This window comes from Chiloscyllium plagiosum, chromosome 5 (genome assembly GCF_004010195.1).
Source record: "Chiloscyllium plagiosum isolate BGI_BamShark_2017 chromosome 5, ASM401019v2, whole genome shotgun sequence".
In the NCBI taxonomy this organism is placed as follows: Eukaryota; Metazoa; Chordata; class Chondrichthyes; order Orectolobiformes; family Hemiscylliidae; genus Chiloscyllium; species Chiloscyllium plagiosum.
The window spans coordinates 20,219,330-20,245,694 of NC_057714.1; the positions used below are offsets into that span (position 1 = coordinate 20,219,330).

Genomic DNA, 26,365 nt, shown 5'->3' on the forward strand with positions numbered 1-26,365 from the left:
GGGGGGGGGGGGAGATGACGAAATTGGTGAAATTGACATTGATCCCATGTGGTTGGAGAGTCCCAAGGCGGAAGCGGAGGTGTTCTTCCTCCAGACGTCGGGTGGCTACAATTTGGCGGTGGAGGAGGCCCAGGATCTGCATGTCCTTGGTGGAGTGGGAGTTGAAGTGTTAGGCTACAGGGTGGTGGGGTTGGTTAGTGCATGTCTCAGATGTTGTCTGAAATGTCTGGCGTCCTGTCTCCCCAGTGTAGAGGAGATCACATTGAGAACAATGGACATTTGTTTAGGCTCAAAACAAAGTGTCAGATGTGAAAGGATCCTTTGGGGCCTTGGATGGAGGTGATGGGGGAGGTGTGGGCGCAGGTTTTACACCTCTTGCAGTGGCAAGGAAAGGTGCTGGGAGTGCAGGGTGGATTGGCAGGAGACGTGGAACTAACAAAGGAATCACGGTGGGAATGGCCTCTGTAGAATGCAGATAGGAGTGGGGAGGGAAATATATCCCTAGTGGTGGGGTCTGTTTGTTGGTGACAGAAATGGTGGAGGATGATGCGATATATCCGGAGTATCCAGATGCTGGTGGAGTGGAAGGTGAGGACCGGGGGTGGGGGTCTGTCCTTGTTGTGATTGGTGGGGTTCAAGGGCAGTGGTGCGGGAAATGGAGGAGATGCAATGGAGGGCATTGTTGACCATGTAGGAGAGGAAAATGTGGTCTTTGAAGAAGGAGGCCATCTGGGATGTTCTGGAATGGAATTGGTCCTCCTGGGAGCAGATGTGGAGGAAATGGGATTAAGGAACAGGGTCTTTAAGCTATGGGGGTGGGTGGGTGCAGTCCAGGTAGCTGTGGGAGTTGGTGAGTTTGAAGTAGATGTCAGTGTTGCGTCGGTCGCCGGAAATGGAGATGGAGAGGTCCAGGAAAAGGAGGGAGGTGTCCCATGTGGTTGGAGAGTCCCAAGGCGGAAGCGGAGATGGTCCAGGTGAGCCTTAGGTCGGGGTGGAAGGTGTTCCTCCCAGAGGTTATGACCTGGCCTTGACTCTGCAGTCACCATTGTAAATGTCAATATATCTTACATTCATTTAGCCCACAACTCTACTGACTCACTGATGCCACCCCCCAGTACAGTCATGGTCCCTCAGATGTTCTGCTTTTATTAAACAAGGAGGAAGCTATCAGCAACACTATCATTTTTACCTTTGAAGTTATGGTGGGACAAAGCTCAAGATCCAAAAAGAAGTTCACTCAGAACCACCATCACTATCCCTGCATTTCCCATGGCTAATCCACTTAGCCTGCACACCCCTGGATACTTGTGGGCAATTTATCATGGCCAATTCATCTAACATGCACATGTTTGGACGGGGGGAGGAAACCAGAATATACAGAGGATACCCACGCAGATATAGGGAGATTGTGCAAACTCCACACAAACAGTTGCCTGAGGCTGCGATTGAACCCAGGTCCCTGGCATTGTGAGGCAGCAGTGCCATAGTGCCACCCTGGCATTATCAGTAAAATGATGAAAGGTGTCACTAACGGTACTACTGAGCAGCAGCTGTTCAGCAATAACCTCATTGATGCCCAGTTTAGGTTCCTCCAGGGCCATTCAGCTCCTGACCTTATTACAGCCTTGGTTTCAACATGGACAAATGAGATAAATTCCAGAAGTGAGTTGAGACTGATAGCCCTTGACATCAAGGCCACATTCAATTGAGCGTGGCATCAAGAAGCTCTAGCACAACTGGAATCAATGGAAATTGGGAGAAAGCTGTGTGGAGTTTGCATGTTCTGCACACATCTGCATGAACTTTCTCTGTGTGCTCTGGTTTTCTCCCACAGTCCAAAGATGTGCAGGTTAGATGGATCAGTCATAGTAAAAACCTCAGGCGGAGTTATGGGGATGGTGTGATTAAGATTAAGAGACTAAATTCCCTACAGTATGGAAACTGGCCCTTCGTCCCAACAAGTCCACACTGACCCTCTGAAGATGAGCCCACCCAGACCTTTCCCCTACCCTACATTTACTGGTGCACCTAACACTAAGGGCAATTTAGCATGGCCAATTCACCTGCCAGCACACCTTTGGATTGTGGGAGGAAATCGGAGCACCCGGAGGAAACCCACAGAGACACAGGGAGAATGTACAAACTCCACACAGACAGTCGCCCGAGGTGGGAATTGAACATGGGTCCCTGTCGCTGTGAGGTTGCAGTGCTAACCACTGAGCCCTTCTTGGGAGGGTAGGTGCAGATTTGAGGGCTGAATGGCCTCTTTCTGGCACTCTACTGATTCTATGACTGGAACATAGGGAGATGGTTGTGGATGTTGCAGGACAGTCACCTCAGCTTCAACCTACACTCTGACTTCTCCCATTTTCCCCATCATCTTTCACCCTCTTGTGGTCATCTTAGACCAATGCCTGTTTTAAAAGGAACAACCTGGAAGTTCCTGTATCACATGGTGCTGTGAAAGATTTTAAAAACAGCAGTGCATTTAAATTGGTATGCTGTTCACAACAGAAAATGATTGGATGGAAATTTTGTCAGACTTCACAACCATTACAAATATTTCACAATGTCCACCAATGATCACTTAACTTGCTTGCTCTTGGGTTACATGTGTGTCTGGAGGATTCCCTGCTACTGGGAACACAATGGTAACATCTAGACAGGGAACTGGATCTTAAAATGAAATAGATCTAAAACCTTACCTGCACACTGAAATCCTGCCACAGGAAATAATGGGCCAAGCGATCTTCTACAGAATATGTTTATAATTAAAGCTATTTTGATATCAACCAGGAGAGATCTGGTAAAAAAAGGGGCTAGCACTTACTTTTCAAATTTTGCCAAAATATCAGCCACAACTGTTTTGCTTTCAATTGCTTTATCAGTAGTACCCTTATGCTCAAAGAGAGCAAACATATTTCTGCAGTTCTCCATGGCCAGCCCACGAACCAACTTCTCAACAACCTGCAACAATTGAAGTTAAAATTTTATTTGTTTCCTATTGTCAGTTATTTTGCAATTGCCATTTTAATTTCTTGCCATTGCATCAAACTCTGGCAACGAAATAGTGAGCCCATCTACCCCATTTGGTTTAGACAGTTTATGGATCGTTGAAATTTACTGTCTACAGGCTAAAGGAACATCTCTTTCACAACAGCAAGAATTACAAGACCATGCATACCATCCTACCAATTTGTACTAAGGTTCATTAATGTTTCAATGCATTTAGAAGTACAGTGGCTCTCAACAAGACAACAAAAATGAAATTCAGAAGCCCTTTTCTGTTGTGAGGCCTTACCTCCCCTGCAGTTGCATGAGAATTAATTGTGATTTGGCAGGAACCACCTCCATGGCAATAAATGGTAGAGGTCATCTCTCGCCTGTTAATTAAGGCTATGATTTCTTCTCGGGAAGGCACATATTCTCTGGTTTTAGTTTTCTTTAATGATTCGTATATGAATATGGCATACTTTTCCAACTCTCCTTGAAACTGGTCACGTACCCTAGTAAGAAATCAAATTGCAACTGGAGTCATCTTTTCAAAACTTTGTTTGTCAGCTGAAAACAGAACCGCAATTGAAATATATTAAATTAAGATTTGAGCACAAAAATTAATATGAGTGAAAGCACTTGTACAAGATAATTCATTCTTCTGCACAAATCCGTATTTTTCTATCCTTATCCCATATTGGGAATCACAAGTATAGGTCGTTCAGGTCAACTGATTCTTCAAAAACAAGCCAAGCCTATTCCTTAATTTAGGTAAAAACAAGGACTGCAGATGCTGGAAACCAGAGTCTAGATTAGAGTGGTGCTGGAAAAGCACAGCAGGTCAGGCAGCATCTGAGGAGCAGGAAAATCGACGTTTCGGGCAAAAGCCCTTCATCAGGGATAGAGGCAGGGTGCCTGCAGGGTGGAGAGGTAAATGAGAGGGCGGTGGAGGTGGGGAGAAAATAGCATAGAGTACTATAGGTGAATGGGGGTGGGAATGGAGGTGATAGGTCAGAGAGGAGGGTGGAGTGAATCGGTGGAAAGGAAGATAGGTAGGTAGGACAGGTCATGGGGACAGTGCTGAGCTGGAAGGCTGGAGCTGGGGTGAGGTGGGGGAAGGGGAAAAGAGGAAACTGGTGAAGTCCACATTGATTTATTCCTTCAGTTATGCATTTGTTCATAACCTTATTGATTCCTGACAGTTGACAGCATACATAGAATCAGGAGTTTTAAAAACAAAGAATGGCCCAATGTGTCCTTGCAGGTCAAGGAGCTATTATAAATATGATTTCTAGCACTTGGTCTGTAGCCTTGAATGCTGTGGTGTTTCAGTGCTCATCTAAATACCTCTGAAATGCCTCGAGGGTTCCTGTCTTCATCACCCTTTTTGGCAGTGAGTTTGGGAGGAACTGTTTTCCTTAAATCCCTTCAGAAACTCCTGCTCCTGGCCTTAAAACTGTATCCCTGGTTATTGACTCCTTTAGTGGATGAACGCCTCATCTTCCGGCTAGGAACCCTCCAACCACAAGGGATGAACTCGGATTTCACCAGTTTCCTCATTTCCCCTCCCCCCAGCCTGTCTCAGTCAAATCCATCAAATTCAGCACCGCCTCCCTAACCTGCAATCTTCTTCCCGACCTCTCCGCCCCCACCCCTATCTGTCCTATCACCCTCACCTTGACCTTTTTCCACCTATCACATTTCCGACGCCCCTCCCCCAAGTCCCTCCTCCCTATCTTTTATCTTAGCCTGCTGGACAAACTTTCCTCATTCCTGAAGAAGGGCTAATGCCCGAAACGTCGATTCTCCTGTTCCCTCGATGCTGCCTGACCTGCTGGCTTCTCCAGCAACACATTTCCATCTATTGACTCCTTTACTAAATGGAAATGTTTCTCCTCATCTATTATGCTCATGCACCCCATATCCCTGCACCTCAACCTGATCCCCCTCAGCCTTCTCTGCTCCAAGAAAAACAATCACAGGCTACCCAGTCTCTCTTCACAGCTGAATCACTCCAGTCCCGGCAATATCCTGGTGAGTCTTCTTGCACCCTCTCTCGTTCAGTCACATCTTTCCTGTAGTAGGCTGACTAGTTATGTGCAACTCCATCATAAGCCTCCTTGCTCGTGTTTTGAATGTTTTGATTGATGAAACGCTTTCTTGACCACTTCCCTGCTGCCTAACGTTTACATCAAGGTCCCTCTGATCCTGTATACTTCCGAAGGTCCGACAATTCATTGTCTACTTCCCTGCTTTGTTCGACCTCCTTGAATGCATCACATCACACTTTTCAGAATTGAATTCCTCTTTTCAGCCTGACTAGCTATTGATAGCACACAGAGGTCCAAACAAGGCCTAACAAGGCCCAGTCAAATATGCCTAAGCACCTAATTATTCTAATCCCATTTTCAAGCACTGGGCCCATTGCCATGCACACCTCGTCACTGCAAGTGCACATCTAAACATGTCTTAAGTATTATGAGAGTTTCTGCCTCTACTATCCTTGAAAGCACTGAGCTGCAGATTCCCGCCACACTATTTTTCTAAGCAACCTGTTCACAGATGTTATCACGTACCTCTGGAGCAAGTGGGTCTCTCAGTTCAGGGGTAGGAAAATGATCACTCACCACAAGGAGGCCCTTCAGATTCCTGCCCCAAATGCATTGGCCTCACCCGGTCACCTCTTCCAAAATGTCAATCAAGTTGGGAAGACAAACTTGATTGAATTTCCCCTTAACAAAACCATGCTGGTTGTTCCAAATTAATCCCTGCCTCTCCAAGTGTAGACTAATTCTGTTCCTCAGAACTGCTTTCAATAGTTTCTGACCACTGAAATTAGAATGACTGGCTTGTAGTTTCCTGGCTCATCCCTTCTTGAATAATGTACAACAGAGGCTGTCCTCTAAACCTATGGCAGCTCTGCTGTGGTCAGAGCGGCTTGAAAAATTATTGCCAATGCCATACTATTTTCTCCCTTGACTCGCTCTCAGCCTGCAAAACATTTCATCTGACCCTGGTGATTTATCTGCTTTTAAACTTGCCAGACCACTCAACCTCCTTTCTTTAATTGTATCACAATCCTTCTTCCTGATTTCTACAGACAAATCGTTCCTCTGATGAGTAAATACAAGCGCAAAGTATTCATTTAGAGCCCTGCTTATGTCCTCCAAATCCAAATCGTCTTTAATGGGCCCAACTCTTTTCTTAGTTATTTGTTTACACTTAATGTACTCGCAAACTAAATTCGGATTTTCCTTTATTTACAAGCCATTCCCCTTTCATGCTCCATTTCACTCTTCTAATTTCTTTTTTTAAAAAAAGTTCCCTCTTACACAATTTATACTCCAAGGACTTCTACTATTTTGAACCCTCAGTATCTGCCATTTATTTTCTTTTTATCCAATTCTATATATCCTTCAACATCCGAAGTTTGATGGATTTGTTGGTTCCACACTTTATCCTTATTGGAACATGGCCCTGTATATTCCCTATTTCCTTCTTGAATGCCTTCCACTGTTCTGACATAGCTTTACTTAAAAATATCAGTTCCAGCTCAGAGTCCGCTCTGGCCAAATCATACCTGACGTTAAAAAAACTGGCCTACCCCAGTTTAAAACTTTGATTTCAAGACCATCCTTCTCCTTTTCCATAATCATCTTGAATCTAACGGAGTTATAATTGCTACCTACAAAGAGCTTCCCCATTGATACTTCAACCATTTTCTCAGCCACGACCACCTCTCTCTTGTAGGGTCTTCTACCCAATGGCTGCAAATGATCTCTTCTGGATGCATTTTGAGAATTCTATTCCCTCTCAAGCCTTCACACTGTGACTACCCAGTCAATGTCGGGTAAGTTGAGAACTTTCCAGATTACATTTTAAAGAGTAAAAGTATCTGCTTTTGTATTTCTGACAACGTGGGGGCCTATAATACACTCATAGTAATGTGATTGTTTCTTTTTGGGTTTTAGCTTCTATCCATACCTACCAAGATGTCAACCCTCCTTACGCTATATGTTTCCATGCTGTACATCTCTATGTCACTATAACTCCAACATTACCTCCTTGCTCTTAAACTCTCTGTCATGACTGATAAAAGCAAGTATCCCATCTGTCTTCTTAATATCCTATTCATGTGCTTTGCCATTTTGGAGTGGGATTGCCAGAGTATTTGTCAAGAGGAGCCTCCATTGTAGGGAATTCTACAACCAAATAAATTTCTTCTCTCAAAGTGTGATGAAAGTTTGGGATTCTGCAATCCAGACAGCAGAGAGGCTGAATCATTCAATGTGTTCTAGGATGTCAAGGAGATTTTAGAACTGCTGGGGAGTCACAGGTTATGCAAAGTTGAGACCAAGACTAGATCAGTGAACAGCAAAACAAAACAGAGCACGTCTTATTTCTTGCATCACGTTTTTGTCTTAGGTTGAACAAATGGATGCTGTGAATTTTACCTTTTGAGGTGGAATTTGAGGTATCTCAGGATAGTACGGCTTGGCACAAATGTACAACTCATGCAGGCCAGTAATTGCCAACTGCGCAAGTTGCACTCACTCCCTGGGTGAGGCACTTTGTTTGTCTGTTTGACAAGTTGGCAGTAAAGTTCATCCTGTAGAGGTTGCAGATCTTGTCCAGTCTGTAAAATATCCTGCAGGATGGGAATTGGATCAGAAGCAGACTGCAGTTGAAGTAAGGAATTGAAGAGACTGATGGCTTCATCCTGCAGAGTTATGTAGCCTTTTTCTTTTAACACTAGGAAGAAAACAAACAGCAGAAATACAGGATTGATTTTAGTCAAAGTCAATACATGTAATAGATATTGGAAACACATCACAAATATTATTGCAAAATAAAATATACAGCTCTTTACTAATTTCATGGTGGAAGACATGGGAGATTTTGTTGGATACATGCCTTTATGAAATGTTGAGTGGATAATGGAGAATTGAATGCATCAGTTAAAAAGCCTCCACAATTTTCTTGGTATTAGATTAGATTAGATTCCCTACAGTGTGGGAACATGCTCTTCGGCCCAACCAGTCTACATCGACCCTCCAAAGAGTAACCCATCCTGACCCATTTCCCTCTGACTAATGCACTTAACACTATGGGCAATTTAGCATGGCCAGTTCACCTAACCTGCGCATCTTTGGACTGTGGGAGGAAACCGGAGCACCCGGAGCAAACCCACGCAGACAAGGGGAGAACGTGCAAACCTCAAACAGACAGTCATCCGAGGCTGGAATTGAAACGTGGCATTGGGGAAACATTCAAAGCATAGCAACCAAAACACAGTACAGTTCAAATTTGTTCTGGACAAGGCAAAAGATGCCTTTGGGTTGGGACCAAGGTAGATTTTATTACAATAAAGCAGGCTGAGGCAGCAGTAGACTGGGAACTGCTCCTTGTGACAGAGGAACAGTGGGGAGCATCCAAAAAAAAAAAAAGAGTTGGCAAGAGTACACATCCAACTTGGGCAGCACGGTAGCTTAATGGCTAGCACTGCAGCCTCACAGCGTCAGGGACCCAGGCACAATTCCAGCCTCGGGTGACTGTCTGTGTGGGGTGGGGGGAGGAGTTTGCATATTCGCATAGTGGGTGTTGTGGTTTCCTTCCACAGTCCAAAGATGTGCAGGTCAGGTGAAGTGGCAATGTTAAATGAAACGTAAAAGGTCGATGGGTTACTGTCAGGGATTGGAAAGCGAACTGGCAGGCAATGCAGGGAGCCCCTGTGGCCGTTACCCTCAATAACAAGTATACCGCTTTGGATACTGTTAGGGGGACAACTTACCAGGGGTAAGCAATGGGGCACAGGTGTCTCGCAAAGAGTCTGTCCTTGTTGCTCTGAAGGCAAGTGGGGAGAAGAGCAGAGCATTAGTCCCCATAGTTAGGGGGACAGATCGGAGGTTCTGTGGGAATGGGAGAGACTCATGATCGGTGTGCTGCTTCCCAGGTGCTAGGGTTTGTGATGTCTCAGATCGTGTTTTTGGGATCCTTGCGGGGGAGGGGGAGCAGCCCCAAGTCGTGGTCCACATACTCACTACCGACATAGATAGGAAAAGGGATCAGGATGTAAAAAAGTACTTCAGGGAGCTAGGGTGGAAGCTTAGAGCTAGAACGAACGGAGTTGCTATCTTTGATCTGTTGCTGTGCCACTTGCTAGTGAGGGAGAGGGAGAGGGAGAGGGAGAGGGAGGATAATTGGGACTTATTCTAGGGTAGGTGGGACCTCTACAAAAAGGATGGTCTACACCTGAACCAGAGGGGAACCAATATCCTGGGGGGAAATTTGCTCATGCTATTGGGGTGGGTTTAATCTAATTCGGCAGGGGGTTGGGAACCATAATTGTAGTTCAAGTAAATGGGAAGATAAGAATGAAGTGAAGTCAGAACGAAGGTTTCAAGATTGTAAGAAGGTACCGTCAGGCAAGAAGTTGGTTTGAAGTGTGTCTACTTCAATGCCAGGAGCATCTGGAATAAGATGGATGAACTTGCAGCATGGGTTGGTACCTGGGATTTCGGTGTTGTGACTGTTTCAGAGACAAGGGTAGAGTAGGGACAGGAATGATTATTACAGGTTCCGAGATTTAGATTTTTCAGTAAGAACAGAGAAAATGGTACATGAGGGGGTGGTGTGGCATTGTTAGTTAAAGATAGTATTACAGTTGCAGAAAGGACATTTGAGGACTCGTCTCTTGAGGTAGTATGGGCTGAGGTTAGAAACTGGAAAGGAGAGGCAACGCTGTTGGGAGTTTTCTATAGGCCTCCAAATAGTTCCAGAGATGTGGAGGAAAAGATAGCAAAGATGATTCTGGATAGGAGCGAGAGTAACAGGGGAATTGTTATAGGGGTCTGTAACTTCTAAAATATTGACTGGGAATACTATAGTTCAAGTACTTTAGATGGGCCAGTTTTTGTCCAATGAGTGCGGGAGGGTTTCCTGACACAGTATGTAGACAGGCCAACAAGAGGTGAGGCCATATTGGATTTGGTACTGGGTAATGAACCCGGCCAGGTGTTAGATTTGGAGGTAGGTGATTACTTTCGTGACAGGGACCACAATTTGGTTATGTTTACTTTAGTGATGGAAAGGGATAGGTATACACCAGAGGGCAAGGGTTATAGCTGGAGGAAAGGCAATTACGATGTAATCAAGCAAGATTTAGGATGCGTAGGATGGGGATGGAAACTGCAGGGGATGGGCACAATTTGGAGCTTATTCAAGGAACAGCTATTGCGTGTCAAGTATGTACCTGTCAGACAGGGAGGAAGTGGTTGAGCATGGGAGCCATAGTTTACTAAGGAAATTGAATCTCTTGTTAAGAGCAAGAAAGCGGCTTAGTTTAGGATGAGATGTGATGGCTCAGTGAGGGTGCTTGAGAGTTCGAAATTAGCCAGGAAAGACCTAAAGAGAGAGCTAAGAGGAGCCAGGAGGGGACATGAGAAACCATTGGTGGAGAAGGATTAAGGAAAATCCTAAGGCTTTCTGTAGCTATATCAGGAATAAAAGAATGACTGGAGTAAGATTAGGGCTAATCACAGATAGCAATGGGAAGTTGTGTGGGGAGTCAGGGGAAATGCTAAATGAATACTTTGCGTTAGTATTCACACTAGAAAAAGACAATGTTTGAGGAGAATACTGAGATACAGGCTACTAGACAAGATACTATTGAGGTGCATAAGGAGGAAGTGCTACCAGTTCTGGAGAATGTAAAAATAGATAAGTCCCCTGGGCCGGATGGAATTTATCCTAGAATTCTCTGGGAAGCCAGGGTGGAGACTGCAGAGCCTTTGGCTTTGATCTTTATGTCATTATTGCCTACAGGAATAGTGCCAGAAGACTGGAGGATAGCAAATGTTGTCCCCTTGTTCAAGGGGAGTAGAGACAACCCTGGTAATTATAGATCAGTGAGCCTTACTCCAGTTGTGGGTAAAATGTTGGAAAGGGTTATAAGGGATTGGTTTTATAATCAACTGGAAAGGAATAAGTTGATTAGGGATAGTCAACACAGTTTTATGAAGGGTCGGTCATACCTCACAAACCTTATTGAGTTCTTTGAGAAGGTGACCAAACAGGTGGATGAGGGTAAAGCAGTTGACATGGTGTATATGGATTTCAGTAAGACATTTGATAACGTGCCCCGAGGTAGACTATTGCACAAAATACGGAGGCATGAGAGTGAGGGTGATTTAGTGGTTTGGATCAGAAATTGGCTAGCTGGAAGACGACAGGAGGTCGTGGTTGATGGGAAACATTCATCCTGGAGTTCAGTTACCAGTGTTATAGTGTAAGGATCTGTTTTCAGTCCATTGTTATTCGTCATTTATATAAATGACCTGGATGATGACACAGAAGAATGGGTTCGCAAATTTGTGGATGACACTAAGGTCAGTAGAGTTGTGGATAGTGATAAAGGATGTTGTTGGTTTCAGAGGGACCTAGATATGATGCAGAGCTGGGCTGAGAGTTGGAAAATGGAGTTCAATGCGGAAACGTGTGAGATGATTCACTTTGGAAGGAGTAACAGGAATTCAAAGTTTGTGAGAAGATTTGTAGCTCGGGTGCTCGTTGTGGTTCTGTTCGCCGAGCTGGAAATTTGTGTTGCAGACGTTTCGTCCCCTGTCTAGTGACATCCTCAGTGCTTGGGAGCCTCCTGTGAAGCGCTTCTGTGATCTTTCCTCCTGCATTTGTAGTGGTTTGAATCTGCCGCTTCCGGTTGTCAGTTCCAGCTGTCCACTGCAGTGGCTGGTATATTGGGTCCAGGTCGATGTGTTTGTTGATAGAATCTGTGGATGAGTGCCATGCCTCTAGGAATTCCCTGGCTGTTCTCGGTTTGGCTTGTCCTATAATAGTAGTATCGGGTCCTTCGTTCTGGTGAGTTGTTGTCTGAGGGTGGCTGTTGGTTTGTGTGCTGTTATGAGTCCTAGTGGTCGTAGTAGTCTGGCTGTCAGTTCAGAAATGTTCTTGATGTATGGTAGTGTGGCTAGTCCTTTGGGTTGTGGCATGTCCTCATTCCGTTGTCTTTCCCTTAGGCATCTGTTGATGAAATTGCGGGGGTATCGGTTTTTGGCGAAGACATTGTAGAGGTGTTCTTCCTCTTTTTGCAGTTCTGGTGTGCTGCAGTGTGTTGTGGCCCTTTTGAACAGTGTCTTGATGCAACTTTAATTGTGCAAGTTGGGGTGGTTGCTTTCATAGTTCAGGACATGGTCTGTGCGTGTGGCATATGGTGTGTTAGCTTTTATTGGTAGAGGAATTGAGTTTCAGAACCATGAGATCATGTTGCAGCTGTACAAAACTTTGGTGCGGCCACATTTGGAGTATTCTGCACAATCCTGGTCACTGCATTATAGGAAGGACGTGGAAGCTTTGGAAAGGGTTCACAGGAGATTTATGAGGATGGTATGAGGATGGTATGGAGGGAAGGTCTGACGAGGAAAGGCTGAGGGACTTGAGGCTGTTTTCTTAGAGAGAAAAAGGTCGAGAGGTGACTTAATTGAGACATATAATCAGAGGGTTAGATAGAGTGGACAGTGAGAGCCTCTTCCTTTGGACAGCGATGGCTAGCACGAAGGGACATAGCTTTAAATTGAGGGGTGATAGATATAGGACAGATGTCAGAGATAGTTTCTTTACTCAGAGAGTAGTAGGGGCGTGGAAAGCACTGCCTGCACCAGTAGTAGACTCACCGACTGGAAGGGCCTTTAAATGGTCATTGGATAGGCATATGGATGAGAATGGAATAATATTGGTGCAACAATCTAAAGCCAATCTGTGCAATCATCGAGGGCTGAAGGATCTGTACTGCACTGTCATGTTCTATGTTAAATTGCCCATAGCATTCAGGGATGATTAGGTTGGATGCATTAGTAGGGGAACTGTAGAATAATAGGGTAGGGGAATGGGTCTGGATGGGTTACTCTTCAGAGGGTCAGTGTTGACTTGTTGGGCCGAATGGTCGGTTTCCACACAGTAGGGATTCTTCAATGATTCTATGAACATGTAGCCTTTTGAGGGAAATGTAGGACCAATACATTCAGAGAATCCTGGCTGTCAAAGAAAGTTTAGGACCAGATAAAAAAGAAATGTTGAGCTTTTAGCAAGTCCAAAGGATGCAATTCAGCTCCAGCCCTCAAGGAATACAGGAAGTTTCAGGAGGGAAGTTAAAGAAAGAGCAAAAAAGGAGGCATGGAAAAGGACTTGTGAATAGGATTAGAGAGAGAATCCTAAGATATTTTATAAATATGTGAAAGGGAAGAGGTTAACGAAGGAAAGAAGGCCCATTAAGGATCAAGGGGGCAACCTGTGTGTGAAGCCACAGAACATTGGAAGGGTGTTGAGTGAATACTTCTCTTCAGTCTGGAAAAGGAGAACGTAAGTACAGGATTCAGGAAAAGGGAATGGGGTGGACTTGCACAAGTTGACATAGGAAATTGAGAGGTAATGGAGGCTCTGTCAGGCTTAAAAACAGGATTCCTCTGGCCTAGATGAAGTAGATCATAGTCTGCTGTAGGAGGTGAGGCATGAAATTGCAGGGGCTCAGAGACAAATTCCTGGGGGGGGGGGTCCTCGTGGGGAATGTGCCTGAGGACTTGCTGATGCCAAATTTGGTTTCAATGTTTAAGGGGGACAAACCAGGAAATTACAGACTGGTGAGTCTCATGGCAGCGGTGGGAAAACTATTGGAGAGAATTGCGAAGGAGCGAACCAATACCCATTTGGACAGGCTTGGGTTAATTAGGGATAGTCAGCATGGCTTTGACAGAGGGAGGTCATGCCAAGCAAATCTGTTAGATTTTTTTTTGAAAATACGATCAAGTGTGTGGATGAAGGAAGTTCAGTTGATGTAGTTTATATGGATTTTAGCAAAGCTATTGATGAGGTCCCACCTGGGAGACTGATTGAGAAGGTTACAGCACATGGAATTGAGGGAAACCTGGCGAGATGGATCAGAACCTGGTTTAGTGATAGGATACAAGGGTAATGGTGGAAGGCTGTTTGAGTGACCGGAGACTGGTGTCCAGCGGTGTACCACAAGGATCAATACTGGGACCGTTGTTGTTTGTTATATACATAAATGTGGGCGGCACGGTGGCACAGTGGTTAGCACTGCTGCCTCACAGCGCCTGAGACCCGGGTTCAATTCCTGCCTCAGGCGACTGACTGTGTGGAGTTTGCACATTCTCCCAGTGTCTGCGTGGGTTTCCTCCGGGTGCTCCGGTTTCCTCCCACAGTCCAAAGATGTGCAGGTCAGGTGAATTGGCCATGCTAAATTGCCCGTAGTTTAGGTAAGGGGTAAATGTAGGGGCATGGGTGGGTTGCACTTCGGCGGGTCGGTGTGGACTTGTTGGGCTGAAGGGCCTGTTTCCACGCTGTAATGTAATCTAATCTAATCTAAAAAAAATGATAAAGATGAAAATGTGGGGGGCAATATAAGCAAATTTTCAGACAATACCAAGATTGGTAGAGTGGTTGATAGCAAAGAAGATGACTAGGATGATTGTTCCAGTAGGCTACAGGAGGACATAGATGGATTGGGCAGATGGGAAGATCAGCAACAGATAGCATAAAAGTGCAAAGTGATGCACTTTGGAACAGGAAACAAGATGAGGAGGTATTTAATGAGTGGCAGGACACCGTAGCTTTGAGGAACAGAGGGAATTTGGGGAAATGATTCTCAGAGCCCTCAAGTTGATCGAGCATGTGACTAGGATTGTTAAGGGGTATGGGCCACTTGCTTTCATCAGTTGTGGCATGGAGTATAAGGGTAATGTTGGAGTTGTACAAAGTGTTGGTCAGACCATAATTCGAGTACTGTGTGCAATTCTGGTCCACCTCACTACAGCAAGGATGGGATAGCACTACAGGAGGTTCAGAAGGGGTTCACCAGGATGTTGCCTATGATGGAGAAATTGAGCTATTAGGAGAGACTAGATAAGTCTTCTCTGCTCTAAAGAAAACCTAAGTGGAGACATGATTGACATGCATATGATTATGTGGGGTATGGACAGGGTGAATAGAGAATAGCTTTCCCCTTGCTTGACAAAAATCAATCATGAGAGGGCATAGTTTTAGCTTAAGGAGCAGAAGGTTCAGAGGGGATTTGGGTAAAAACCTTTTTCACTCAGCAGGGTGGAGGAAATCTGAAATGTCCTGTCTGTGATGGTGGGGGGCTGGAAACCTTAAAACCTTCACCAGGTATTTGGATCAGTACTTCAAATATCACAACATTCAAGGATATGGGACAAATGCAGGAAATTGGGATTAGCACATTTTTAGTTGTAGTTATATCAGTGCAGACTCAATGGGTCTTTTCTGTGCTATACTAAAGAGCTGGAATTGCACTTTCAAGTACATGACATCAACATTTTCAGGTGACATGAAATCTGGAGGTATTGTCAGCAGACAGCAATAGATTTCAAGGGGACACAGACAGGTTGGTGTGAATGATCCAAACCCATAGCCATCTCACTTAAACGGACACAAGTATGAAATGGGAGGGAGAACAAAACATAAAATAAAAATACTATTCTTAAGGAGGTGCATGAGTGGAGACACCGAGGACTACATCTGCAGAGACTATTGAAATGCTCAGTCACATTGAGAAAGTGGTCAATAAAATATAAAATCCAGGTCTTTTTAAAGGAACATGATATCAAAGAGAGGGACAATAAGTACGAAACATTAGTTTAGCCTCAACTGGAGTATGCATTTAATTCTGGGCTTTTCCTTCCAAAGTCAAAGTCATTAGGGATGAAGTTGAATGTGCTCACAGGAATGAGGGATTTCAGTTGTTTGGCTGTATTGAACGGGAATAGCGTCAGCTCCTTCGAGAAGGTTCAGTGATTTGATAGAGGTGGTCAAATCCTGACAGGTCTGGATAGAAAAGAGGGAAAATAGTGTTCCCTTTGGGTGAGGGAGTTGGTAATAAGAGCACATATACTGAACTTGAACAGCAAATGGATCAAAGGTTTTATGAAATAAAACTTTTTTAAAAACAAAAGGTTGTTAGGATTTTGAATACTCTGCAATGTAGTGGATACAAATTCAGTTGTGACATCTCAAAGGGAGTTGAATAAGCATTTCCAGAGAACAATTTACAGCACAGGAGAAGAGTAGGGCAGCAGGATTTGCTGAATTGCTATTGCACCAAATTGGCGCAGACTCGACAGGATGAATAGCTTTCTGTGCTGTCCAGGATTCTATAATACTTGTGTGCATTTCCAATTTCCATTGTTTTCATCACTGCTTGGTTGTGCCTCCCACAGTAGAGGTCTTACGCTCTGGAGTTCCCTTCTTAAATCACTATCTTTCTTTCCTCTTTGCACCTACCTTAATACCAAGCTTTTTCGCCATCCTTATGTATTTTGGTGTCAAATTTTGTTTGACAATGTTGTGACACTCAGTTCATAGAGTCATAGAGATGTACAGCATGGAAACAGACCCTTCCGTCCAACCCGTCCAAGCTGACCAGATATCCCAATATTATAGAAATGTAACTTTCAGTAAATTATACAACAGATATTCCTTACTCACAAGTTAAATTGATGTCTCCGTATGGTAGTGGCAAAAGTGAGGAATGCAGAGGATGATGTGTATAACGTAGAATTGGGTTCCTCTTGTAGATTTGTTCCACAACGTCAATATTCAGGCTGTTTTCCTAATGTGCAGGACACAAAAATTTAAGTTTCTTTCTCCAATTCCCAAAAACACATTGTAAATCCTCATTAATGGCTAACCATGCTTTTGCTTAGACTGTTACAACAGATCCTTACTGGAGAGCAAAGTGATTTTGCGGTACAATGTGTTGTTGCCCTATGTGAGAAATATGATCTTTGCAGGAAGAATTGATGAAGTTATTCATTCAGGTGTGATCACTCCAACTCAAAAAGGCTTTCCAATGGCCCAAGGTTTTGCTGTGGTGCAGATTCATCAGAAAGATGAAGTTATCAAGGTCATTGCACAGACTCTATTTACATTCAATTAAAGATTAAAAGGTAATCTAATTAAAGTGTTAAACATGATCAAAGGGCCGTGATTCACTCGCTGAGCTGGTGCGTTTATCTGCAGATGTTAGGTGACACCATTAATGTGTCTTTAGTAAAGTATTGGTGGTCTGTCCCACCTGGTATTTACGCATCTCTGATTTTTAGGTTCTATGTCTGAGTGATTTGTCTATAGGGTCCAGTTCAATGTATTTAACTGATTGAGTTCTGGTTGGAGTGCCAGGCTTCCAGGAATTCTCTTGCGAGAATCGTCTCGTCTCTGTTTTTCCTGTGCTAGGATGGTTACATTGTCCTATTTGAAGTCATGTCCTTCATTGTCTGTGTGATTGGCAAAGCAGAGATAGGTGAGAGAATTTCTCCAACCGGAACTCAAATCAATAAACACATTAAATAGGAACTCCATACAAACTACTCAGACACAGACACAGAATACTAAAAAACAGAGACAACATCAAAACCATACCAACCACCAATATTCTATCAAGGCGCACTGATGATGTCACCGAGCGAGGAGACAAAACATCTGCAGGAAAACGCACCAGTTCAGTGACCTCATCCACAACCCGAGCTACAAATCTGTTCAAAAACTCTATGATCACAGGGGTTTGCAGGTGATTAATCCTCTTGCATGGGACATCAAGGGTGATAAAATTAGAGGTAATACTAGTCAAATAGGAAATAGTGGAATGGAAATACATAGCCTTCTTTACACAGCATGCTATAGCTGTATGCTTCCTTTCAATAGCTGGTACATGAGGACATCTGGGTCTCACTGAACATTCCCATCTCTCAATTTACAGCTGTTTCAATAATAATCTGCTTTTCTGTTTTTGCTCCCAAAGTGGATAACCTCACATTGATGCACGTTATACTGCATCTGTCATGCAGTTGCCCACTCACTCAGCTTGTCCAACGACAGTGCAAAATCTCTGCCTCCTCCTCACAGTTCACCACCCCCCCCAACCAACATTTGCAAATTTTGAGTTATTACATTTTGTACTCACATCTAAACCATGAACATGTATTATGAACAGCTGGGATCTTAATACTGACCTCTACAACTAGTTGCTGCCCGCCATTTGGAAAAATAGCCATTTATTCCTACTCTTCGTTTCCTGTCTGATCACATTTTTATCTATCCCTTTGCAAATCCATGCTGACTGTCTAATTCTACCTCTCCTTTCTAAGTGTTCTGCTATTAAATCCTCAGTGTCTGAGGCCCAACCATTTTCAATTACTTCATCAATGATCATTTCACTGTCATTAGTTCAGAAGTGGGAATGTTTGGTGATGACTGCATAATGCACAGCCCCATTTGCAACATGTCAGATTCTGAAACAAGCAAAGGGGGCTGTGCAGTCATCACCAAACATTCCCACTTCTGAACTAATACCTGGAACAATTCAAGTTCCAGGTATTAGAACAAAGAACATAGAACAATACAGCGCAGAACAGGCCCTTTGGCCCTCGATGTTGTGCCGACCTGTGAACTATTCTCAGCTCGTCCCCCTACACTATCCCAAAATCATCCATGTGCTTATCTAAGGATTGTTTAAATCTCCCTAATGTGGCTGAGTTGACTACCTTAGCAGGTAGGGCATTCCACACACTGCGTAAAGAACTTGCCTCTGACATCTATCTTAAATCTATCACCCCTCAATTTGTACTTGTGCCGTCTTGTACAAGCTGACGTCATCATCCTAGGAAAAAGACTTTCACTGTCTACCCTATCTAATCCTCTGATCATCTTGTATGTCTCTATCAAATTCCGCGTAGCCTTCTTCTTTCCAATGAGAACAGACCGAAGTCTCAGCCTTTCCTCATAAGGCCTTCCCTCCAGACCAGGCAACACCCTGGCAAATCTCCTTTGTACTTTTTCCAATGCTTCCACATCCTTTCTGTAATGGGGCTACCAGAACTGTACACAATATTCCAAGTGTGGCCGCAACAGCGTTTTGCATAATAATGATAATCTCTAATTAAAAAGAGAATCCTAATCATGTTCTCTTGACATTCACTGAATTTTGTTTTGTCAATACCCTGGGGATTACCATTGGCCAGAAACTGAACTAGACCAATCATTCAAATGCTGTGGTTGCAAGAGCAGGTCAGAGACGAACCTGACCAGTCCAAAGCTTATCACCATCTACAAGGCACAGGCATGATGGAATACTCTGTGCCTGCCTGAATGGCACTCATCCTGTTGGAATTTTTTGAAGAGGTAACAAGTAGGTTAGACCAGGGAAACCCAGTGGATGTGGTCTATCTAGACTTTCAAAAGGCCTTTGATAAGGTGCCACACGGGAGGCTGCTGAGCAAGGTGAGGGCCCATGGTGTTCGAAAATGAGCTGCTGGGATGGATTGAGGATTGGCTGTCTAACAGAAGGCAAAGAGTTGGGATAAAAGGTTCTTTTTCAGAATGGCAGCCGGTGACGAGCGGTGTCCCGCAGGGTTCGGTGCTGGGGCCACAGCTGTTCGCATTATATATTAATGATTTGGATGAGGGAACCGGGGGCATTCTAGCGAAGTTTGCCGATGATACGAAGTTAGGTGGACAGGCAGGTAGTACTGAGGAAGTGGGGAGGCTGCAGAAGGATCTTGACAGGTTGGGAGAGTGGTCCAGGAAATGGCTGATGGAATTTAACGTGAGCAAGTGCGAGGTCTTGCACTTTGGCAAAAAGAATAAAAGCATAGACTACTTACTAAATGGTGAGAAAATTAATAAAGCCAAAGCACAAAGGGATCTGGAAGTGCTAGTCGAGGATTCTCTAAAGGTAAACATGCAGGTTGAGTCCGTGATTAAGAAAGCGAATGCAATGTTGTCTCAAGAGGGTTGGAATATAAAAACAGAGATGTACTACTAAGACTTTATAAACCTCTGGTTAGGCCCCATTTGGAGTACTGTGTCCAGTTTTGGTCCCCACACCCCAGGAAGGACAGACTGGCACTGGAACGTGTCCAGCAGCCTTAGAATTAGAGGGGGTCATTTCAGAACAGAAATGCGGAGACATTTCTTCAGCCAGAGAGTGGTGGGCCTGTGGAATTCATTGCCACGGAGTGCAGTGGAAGCCGGGACGCTAAATGTTTTCAAGGCCGAGATTGATAGATTCTTGTTGTCTCGAGGAATTAAGGGCCACGGGGAGAACGCTGGTAAGTGGAGCTGAAATGCGCATCAGCCATGATTGAATGGCGGAGTGGACTCGATGGGCCGAATGGCCTTACTTCCACTCCTATGTCTTATGGTCTTATCCATTATCTTGAGCATTCACTGGCACTATTTCTAATGCACAGTAAAGGAAATACATAGCAGCAATGTACTGAAACAACTTGTCACAGCTCCTTCAACAGCTCATCCAAACTTCATTTCCACTTAGATGCATGGAACCACAGTCACATGACCAGTTCCTCTTCAATTAATGCACCATTCTGACTTTTATATCACTATTCTTGATGGGTCAAAATCCTGGAATTCTATTTATACCAGTCATGTGGACATATTTACATTACATGGCTTGCAGCAATTCAGACACAATAGGTCACCATCACTTACAATAGCAACTGAGGATGGACAATAAATACTAGTCTATTCCTAGCCAATTTTAAATTATACTCCCGATAAAACAGAGGGAATTTTAGTAACTTTGCACCGATTTCTTTACCTGGATGTCTTGAATAAGTTGCTGCGTAGGTGTATTGATTGGTGCTTTGGTATCAATAACATTCTGGATGGCATTTGCCCACCTCGTTGCCTCATTCAGCAGCTTTGTGTAAAGATGATAACAATGTTTACGGCCGTATACGGTGACATTCCAATAGCCTGTCAGTCAACCAAGAACAAATAAATAATATTAAATATAACAGAAAATATGTAGCAAAAAATCAGATGCCAATAATTGAGTTTTCATTACATGGAAGCATTTATGGCCAGAAAGGTATCCATGAATCAAATCTTTGTCCGGGTTTGTGAAAGATTTTCCATTGACATGCAAGCCTGACGACTTAATGGCGGTTTTGCGTCTTTTCAAACAGGGATCAGGTTTGCAGTGTATTTCGGTAGTCAAGATAGAGTGAGAGAGTTCTGATGATGCAAAACCAGGCCAGTTACACATCACCCATCAGTTTTCCACCACAGTAATGCAGCTTACTACATTGTTTAAAGGCCTGCATGCAATAAATGTTATTCTTAAGACTCATGCAAGTAATGAGAATTATTTTGAAATCATCAAAACAAAATTCAATTTCCAGACATCTAATAAAGCCTTGAGTTCAAACTCATTATTATTGATATTGAACCAAGAGCCTTGAGGGGAAATAACGTTGTAATCCTTCAAGTCCTTATTAGGTTTGCAAACAAATATTAAAGCCATAATCTCATAAAAAGCTTCAATGATTTTTGGATCAATCACCAAGCTAAGCATTCATAATGAACGGCAGTCATAGTGCATGTTTCCAGTTCCACTGATAGAACACATTTCCATTTTAGAGCAGAGTGCTTGTCAAACAACGTAGGGGAAGTGAAGACCATTGTTCAGACCAGACCATTCTTTAGTCCAGTGAGCCTTACATCTGTTGTAGGAAAAGGTTTGGAAAGGATTATGAGAAATAGGATTTATAATCATCTTGCAAGCAACAATTTGATTGCAGATAGTCAACATGGAATCGTCAGGGGCAGGTCGTGTCTCACAAACCTCATTGAGTTTTTTGAGAAGGTGACCAAGCATGTGGATGAGGGTAGGGCAGTTGATGTGGTGTACATGGACTTCAGTAAGGCCTTTGATAAGGTTCCACATGGTAGGCTGTTGGAGAAAATGCAAAGGCATGGGATTAAAGGTGATTTAGCAGTTTGGATTAGAAACTGGCTTTCTGTAAAAAGGCAGTGAGTGGTGGTTGATGGAAAATATTCAGCCTAGAGTCCGGTTACTAGTCCACAAGGATCTGTTTTGGGACCATTGCTGTTTGTCATTTTTATAAATGACTTAGACGCAGGCCTAGGTGGATGGGTTAGATGACACTAAAGTTGGTGGAGTAGTGGACAGTGTGGAAGAGTGTTGAAGGTTGCAGGGGGACTTGGATAAATTTCAGAATTGGGCTGAGAGGCGGCAAATGGAGGTCAATGCAGATAAATGTGAGGTGACTCACTTTGGGAAGAATAACAGGAAGGCAGAATAGTGGGATAATGGAAAGATTCTTGGTACTGTGGATGTGCAGAGGAATCTTGGAGTCCATGTACGTAGATCCCTGAAAGTTGCCACCCAGATTGATAGTGCTGTTAAGAAGGCATAAGCTGTGTTAGTAGGTTTTATTGTTAGAGGGATTGGGTTCCGGAGCCGTAATGTCATGCTGCAACTATACAAAACGCTAGTACGGCTGCACTTGGAATATTGTGTACAGTTCTGGTCGCCCCATTACAGGAAGGATATGGAAGCATTGGAAAAGGCGCAGAGGAGGTTTACCAGGATGTTACCTTGTCTGGAGGAAAAGGTCTTACGAGAAAGGCTGAGGGACTTGAGTCTGTTCTCATTGGAAAGGTGGCGGCTAAGAGGGAATTTGATAGAGACATACAAGATGATCAGAGGATTAGATAGGGTAGATAGTGAAAGTCTTTTTCCTAGGATGATGATGTCAGTTTGTCTGAGGGGGAAACAGCTATAAATTGAGGGATGATAGATTTAAGACAGATGTCAGAGGCAGGTTCTTTACACAGAGTGGTAAGAGCATGGAATGCCCTGCCTGCCAATGTATTTAACTCAGCCACATTAGTGAGCTTTAAACAATCCTTAGATAAGCACATGGATGATGATGGGATAGCGTAGGGGAACGGGCGTAGATTAGTTCACAGGTTGGCACAACATCGAGGGCCAAAGGGCCTGTTCCGTGCTACATTGTTCTAAGTTCCTCCTACCTTAAGAAGCAGCAAAACAGCCAGATCTGCAACTTCAATTAAATCACAGAACAGAAACATGACACATAGGAACAGCAGTAAGCCATTCAGCTCCTTGTGTCTGTTCTGTCACTCCGTGAGTTCATGGCTAATCTGTGGCCTAATTCCATATTACCTTCCTTTGGCCTATATCCCTTAATACGTTTGCTTAACGAAAGAAATTTCAGATCTAAAATTAACAACTGATCAAGCATCAACTAATGAAGGTAGTTTCCAAACCTCTACTATCCTTTGTGTGTAGAAGTGCGTCGTAACATCTCTCCTGAATGGTCTAGCCCTAACTTTTGGACTTACTACACCCATTGATTATAAAACTGCACTTCCTTAAATACATTATGACATTTTCTCCATTGGAAAAGTGCTGTTACTGATGTGAACAATTATGTAATAATTGTCAATGTAAGCATCAATTTGCCTTTTGAAGGCCAAATCCCTGTGACATCTGCACAGCTCAGCTGTTAATATTGACATTTGAACGTGTCAAAACATTCACCTTACAGAAAGTTTCAAACTTCTCATGAGCTCCCAAAATTTTGTCACCTTCTTCCAAGATTACTTTAAGCTTGATGGCTGGAACTTGTCCACTCCGTCCGTTTCTATTTTTTTCACTTTTGTCTTTTTTACTCCTTCCTTCTCTTCAGTGATGTCCTGATCTAAGCGCCAACTCAGACTCTCAACCTTCTACATGGACTGTGTTGGAAAGATTGTTATTCTGAACTTTTTCTTTATTTTTCTCATTTTAGCTGGAAAGTGGACTTTTATTTCTTAATTTTTCTAATGCATTTTCTGAAGAATTTGTACTTAAACATCTGTACCTAGGTACCTTTGTACCTAAGATGGTGCCTTGTAAATCTTTCAATGTAATTATTTAAGTACGTGACAATAAAGTTAATTCTAAAGCCTATGCCATGAAAATGATATCAAAGAGGAAAACAGTTTTTCATTTTTTGTGTAAAATGGGAAACCATCACTAACAGAGTTAAAAAAAACCCCACCATTTCGACTGGGACAACACATCTATCCTGGACAGGCTAAGCAAAGACATGCCAGAGAATTCCCAGAGGCCTGGCACTCCAACCACAATGACATAAACAAACACATAGATCTAGATACCATCTATCAACCCCTCAGAAAACGATCAGGAAATGACATCACACAAACCCCAGGAATCCCATCCAGGACAAACATATAAGTAGAAATCAGGAGGCAACAGCTTCGTTTCACTTGGAGGTTGCCACTGATAATGTTACCTAGCCAGGTAATGAAACGTCTGGATATCAAACCTACAGCTCAGTGAGCAAACCTACACCATAAACCTCAACCTGAGCTACAAACCTTGCAAAAACAGAGTAGACATGCTTGACATAGCAACATGCAAGAGCATCAAGAGGAAATCAGACTTCCTCTAAAAATGCCCTGAATGTGTCCTTTTGTGCATCAAAATATTCCTCTGAAACGGTGAAAAATTGGAATCAAGTGTTAAACTTTTTTTGTGAACGGACTGATTTGACATCTTGATATGAGCCATGGACTACACTTGTTAAAAAGTTATTTGCACAGACGGGGGGAAATATTTTTAAAGCAGAACCCAACCAATGCTAAAACATTAGAAGAAATATTAAACAAATCACTTGATGAGATGATAGGATGAGGTTCAATGTTAGTTTTCTATCCTACCAGATAATCATCTTCACTGAAATCAGCAGCTGATCCCTTAGGCTCATCAATGGACAAATCCTGTAAATGTTACCTTTTGGTATACACTTAATATGCTGTTGTGCCCATGATGATTAAAGCTCTGAATAATAGGAAATTTGAAATCATTTTCTTGGAAATATTAATCTTTGTGATGTTTATTGTGTTATCATATTTAAAAACTTGCAAGGAACGGTTTATTAACATAGATTTACCCACAGTACTTACACTTCCAAATCACTCCTTCTGAAGTCTTTTCCCTACAGACTTCCGATCAGATGGGGCGGCATAGTGGCTCAGTGGTTAGCACTGCTGCCTCACAGTGCCAGGGACCCAGGTTCGATTCCAGACTTGAGCGACTGTGTGGAGTTTGCACATGCTTCCTGTGTTTGCATGGGTTGCCTCCGGGTGTTCCAGTTTCCTCCCACAAGCCAAAGGTGAATTGGCAATGTGAAATTGCCCATAGTGTTAGGTGCATTAGTCAGAGGGAAATGGGTCTGGGTGGGTTACTCTTACGAGGGTTAGTGTGGACTTTTGGGCCTGAAACAGATTCTTGGCTCATTGTTTATTGATGATTTATCCTGAGCTGTTTCCCTGACAATTTGAGTCAAGGTGCTTTGCTATGGCCTTAAATTCTCAGGCATAGGGCAATGAAGTAAGTTCAAGTCCACCTCAGCTAGAACAGGAATGGAGCCCATTTCAGGCATAATTTTCAACCATACAAACAGCCACCGAGCCAAGTAAGATAATGTCTGCTTGAAATATCACCATTCTAAAAATCTACATTTGTTTGAAATTTACAACGGTCACACTTCAGAAAACAGAGTTGAATCTTACCAAATTCTTTGAAAATCTTTTCATCAGGTTGCAGGACAGAACAGAGGCTATTCAGTACCAGGGTTCCAAGCTTGACCATATTCCTTTCAGAGCTCTTGTAGTAGTCTAGCGAGTTATAGGTCAGTACAAACCAACGCTTCTTCAAGGATCTGAATTTACCACCATTCTTAACTTCTTTATGCAGCCATCCTTTTAAAAGCACAAAAAAATTATACTCTCTCATAACTACCTGAGTATAGTTTACAGCTTTTAAGAAAACCTTAACAATGAATTCTCTAAATTGCTGCATTCAACAGCCTATAGTGGGCAAACTGCGATTACAACTGATTTCAAAGACTGCAAGCACATGGCCCAACAAATGATCTCGTGGTTTTAATCAATTCTGTGCCAGTTTTCGTTAAGAATTTGATTACCTAATTTCCCTTTCATTTCATTCAAACTGACTTCCAATGTAGTATTATGTTGATACATAACCATCAACGAACTACGTCATTTCTACAAAACCTGGCTCTATCTCAGGCGACCGAATCAACACGGACATCTGCTACTAACCGACCGACTCCCACAGCTACCTGGACTACACCTCCTTCCATCCTGCCCCCTGTAAAAACGCCATCCCATTCTCCCAATTCCTTCGACTCCGCCGCATCTGCTCCCAGGAGGACCAGTACCAAAACCGCACAACCCAGATGGCCTCTTTCTTCAAGGACCGCAATTTCCCCCCCGACGTGGTCGACGATGCCCTCCACCGCATCTCTTCCACTTCCCGCTCCTCCGCCCTTGAACCCCGCCCCTCCAACCGCCACCAGGACAGAACCCCACGGGTGCTCACCTACCACCCCACTAACCTCCATGTACAGCGCATCATCCGCCGCCACTTCCGCCACCCCCAAAC

General features: G+C 43.5%; 1 protein-coding gene across 3 annotated transcripts in view; it reads right to left on the reverse strand.

The window, feature by feature from the left end:
• The window catches only part of myo10 (myosin X), a 330,909-nt gene that overhangs the window by 23,051 nt on the left and 281,493 nt on the right, over positions 1-26,365 (reverse strand). For all 3 annotated transcript variants that reach the window (XM_043689679.1, XM_043689681.1, XM_043689680.1), the window contains 6 exons: positions 25,471-25,659; positions 20,657-20,814; positions 16,528-16,651; positions 7,449-7,746; positions 3,302-3,506; positions 2,831-2,967 (listed from right to left, as the gene is read on the reverse strand). In XM_043689679.1, coding sequence (XP_043545614.1) covers positions 2,831-2,967; positions 3,302-3,506; positions 7,449-7,746; positions 16,528-16,651; positions 20,657-20,814; positions 25,471-25,659 — 1,111 coding nt within the window. The remainder of the gene's footprint in view (positions 1-2,830; positions 2,968-3,301; positions 3,507-7,448; positions 7,747-16,527; positions 16,652-20,656; positions 20,815-25,470; positions 25,660-26,365) is intronic.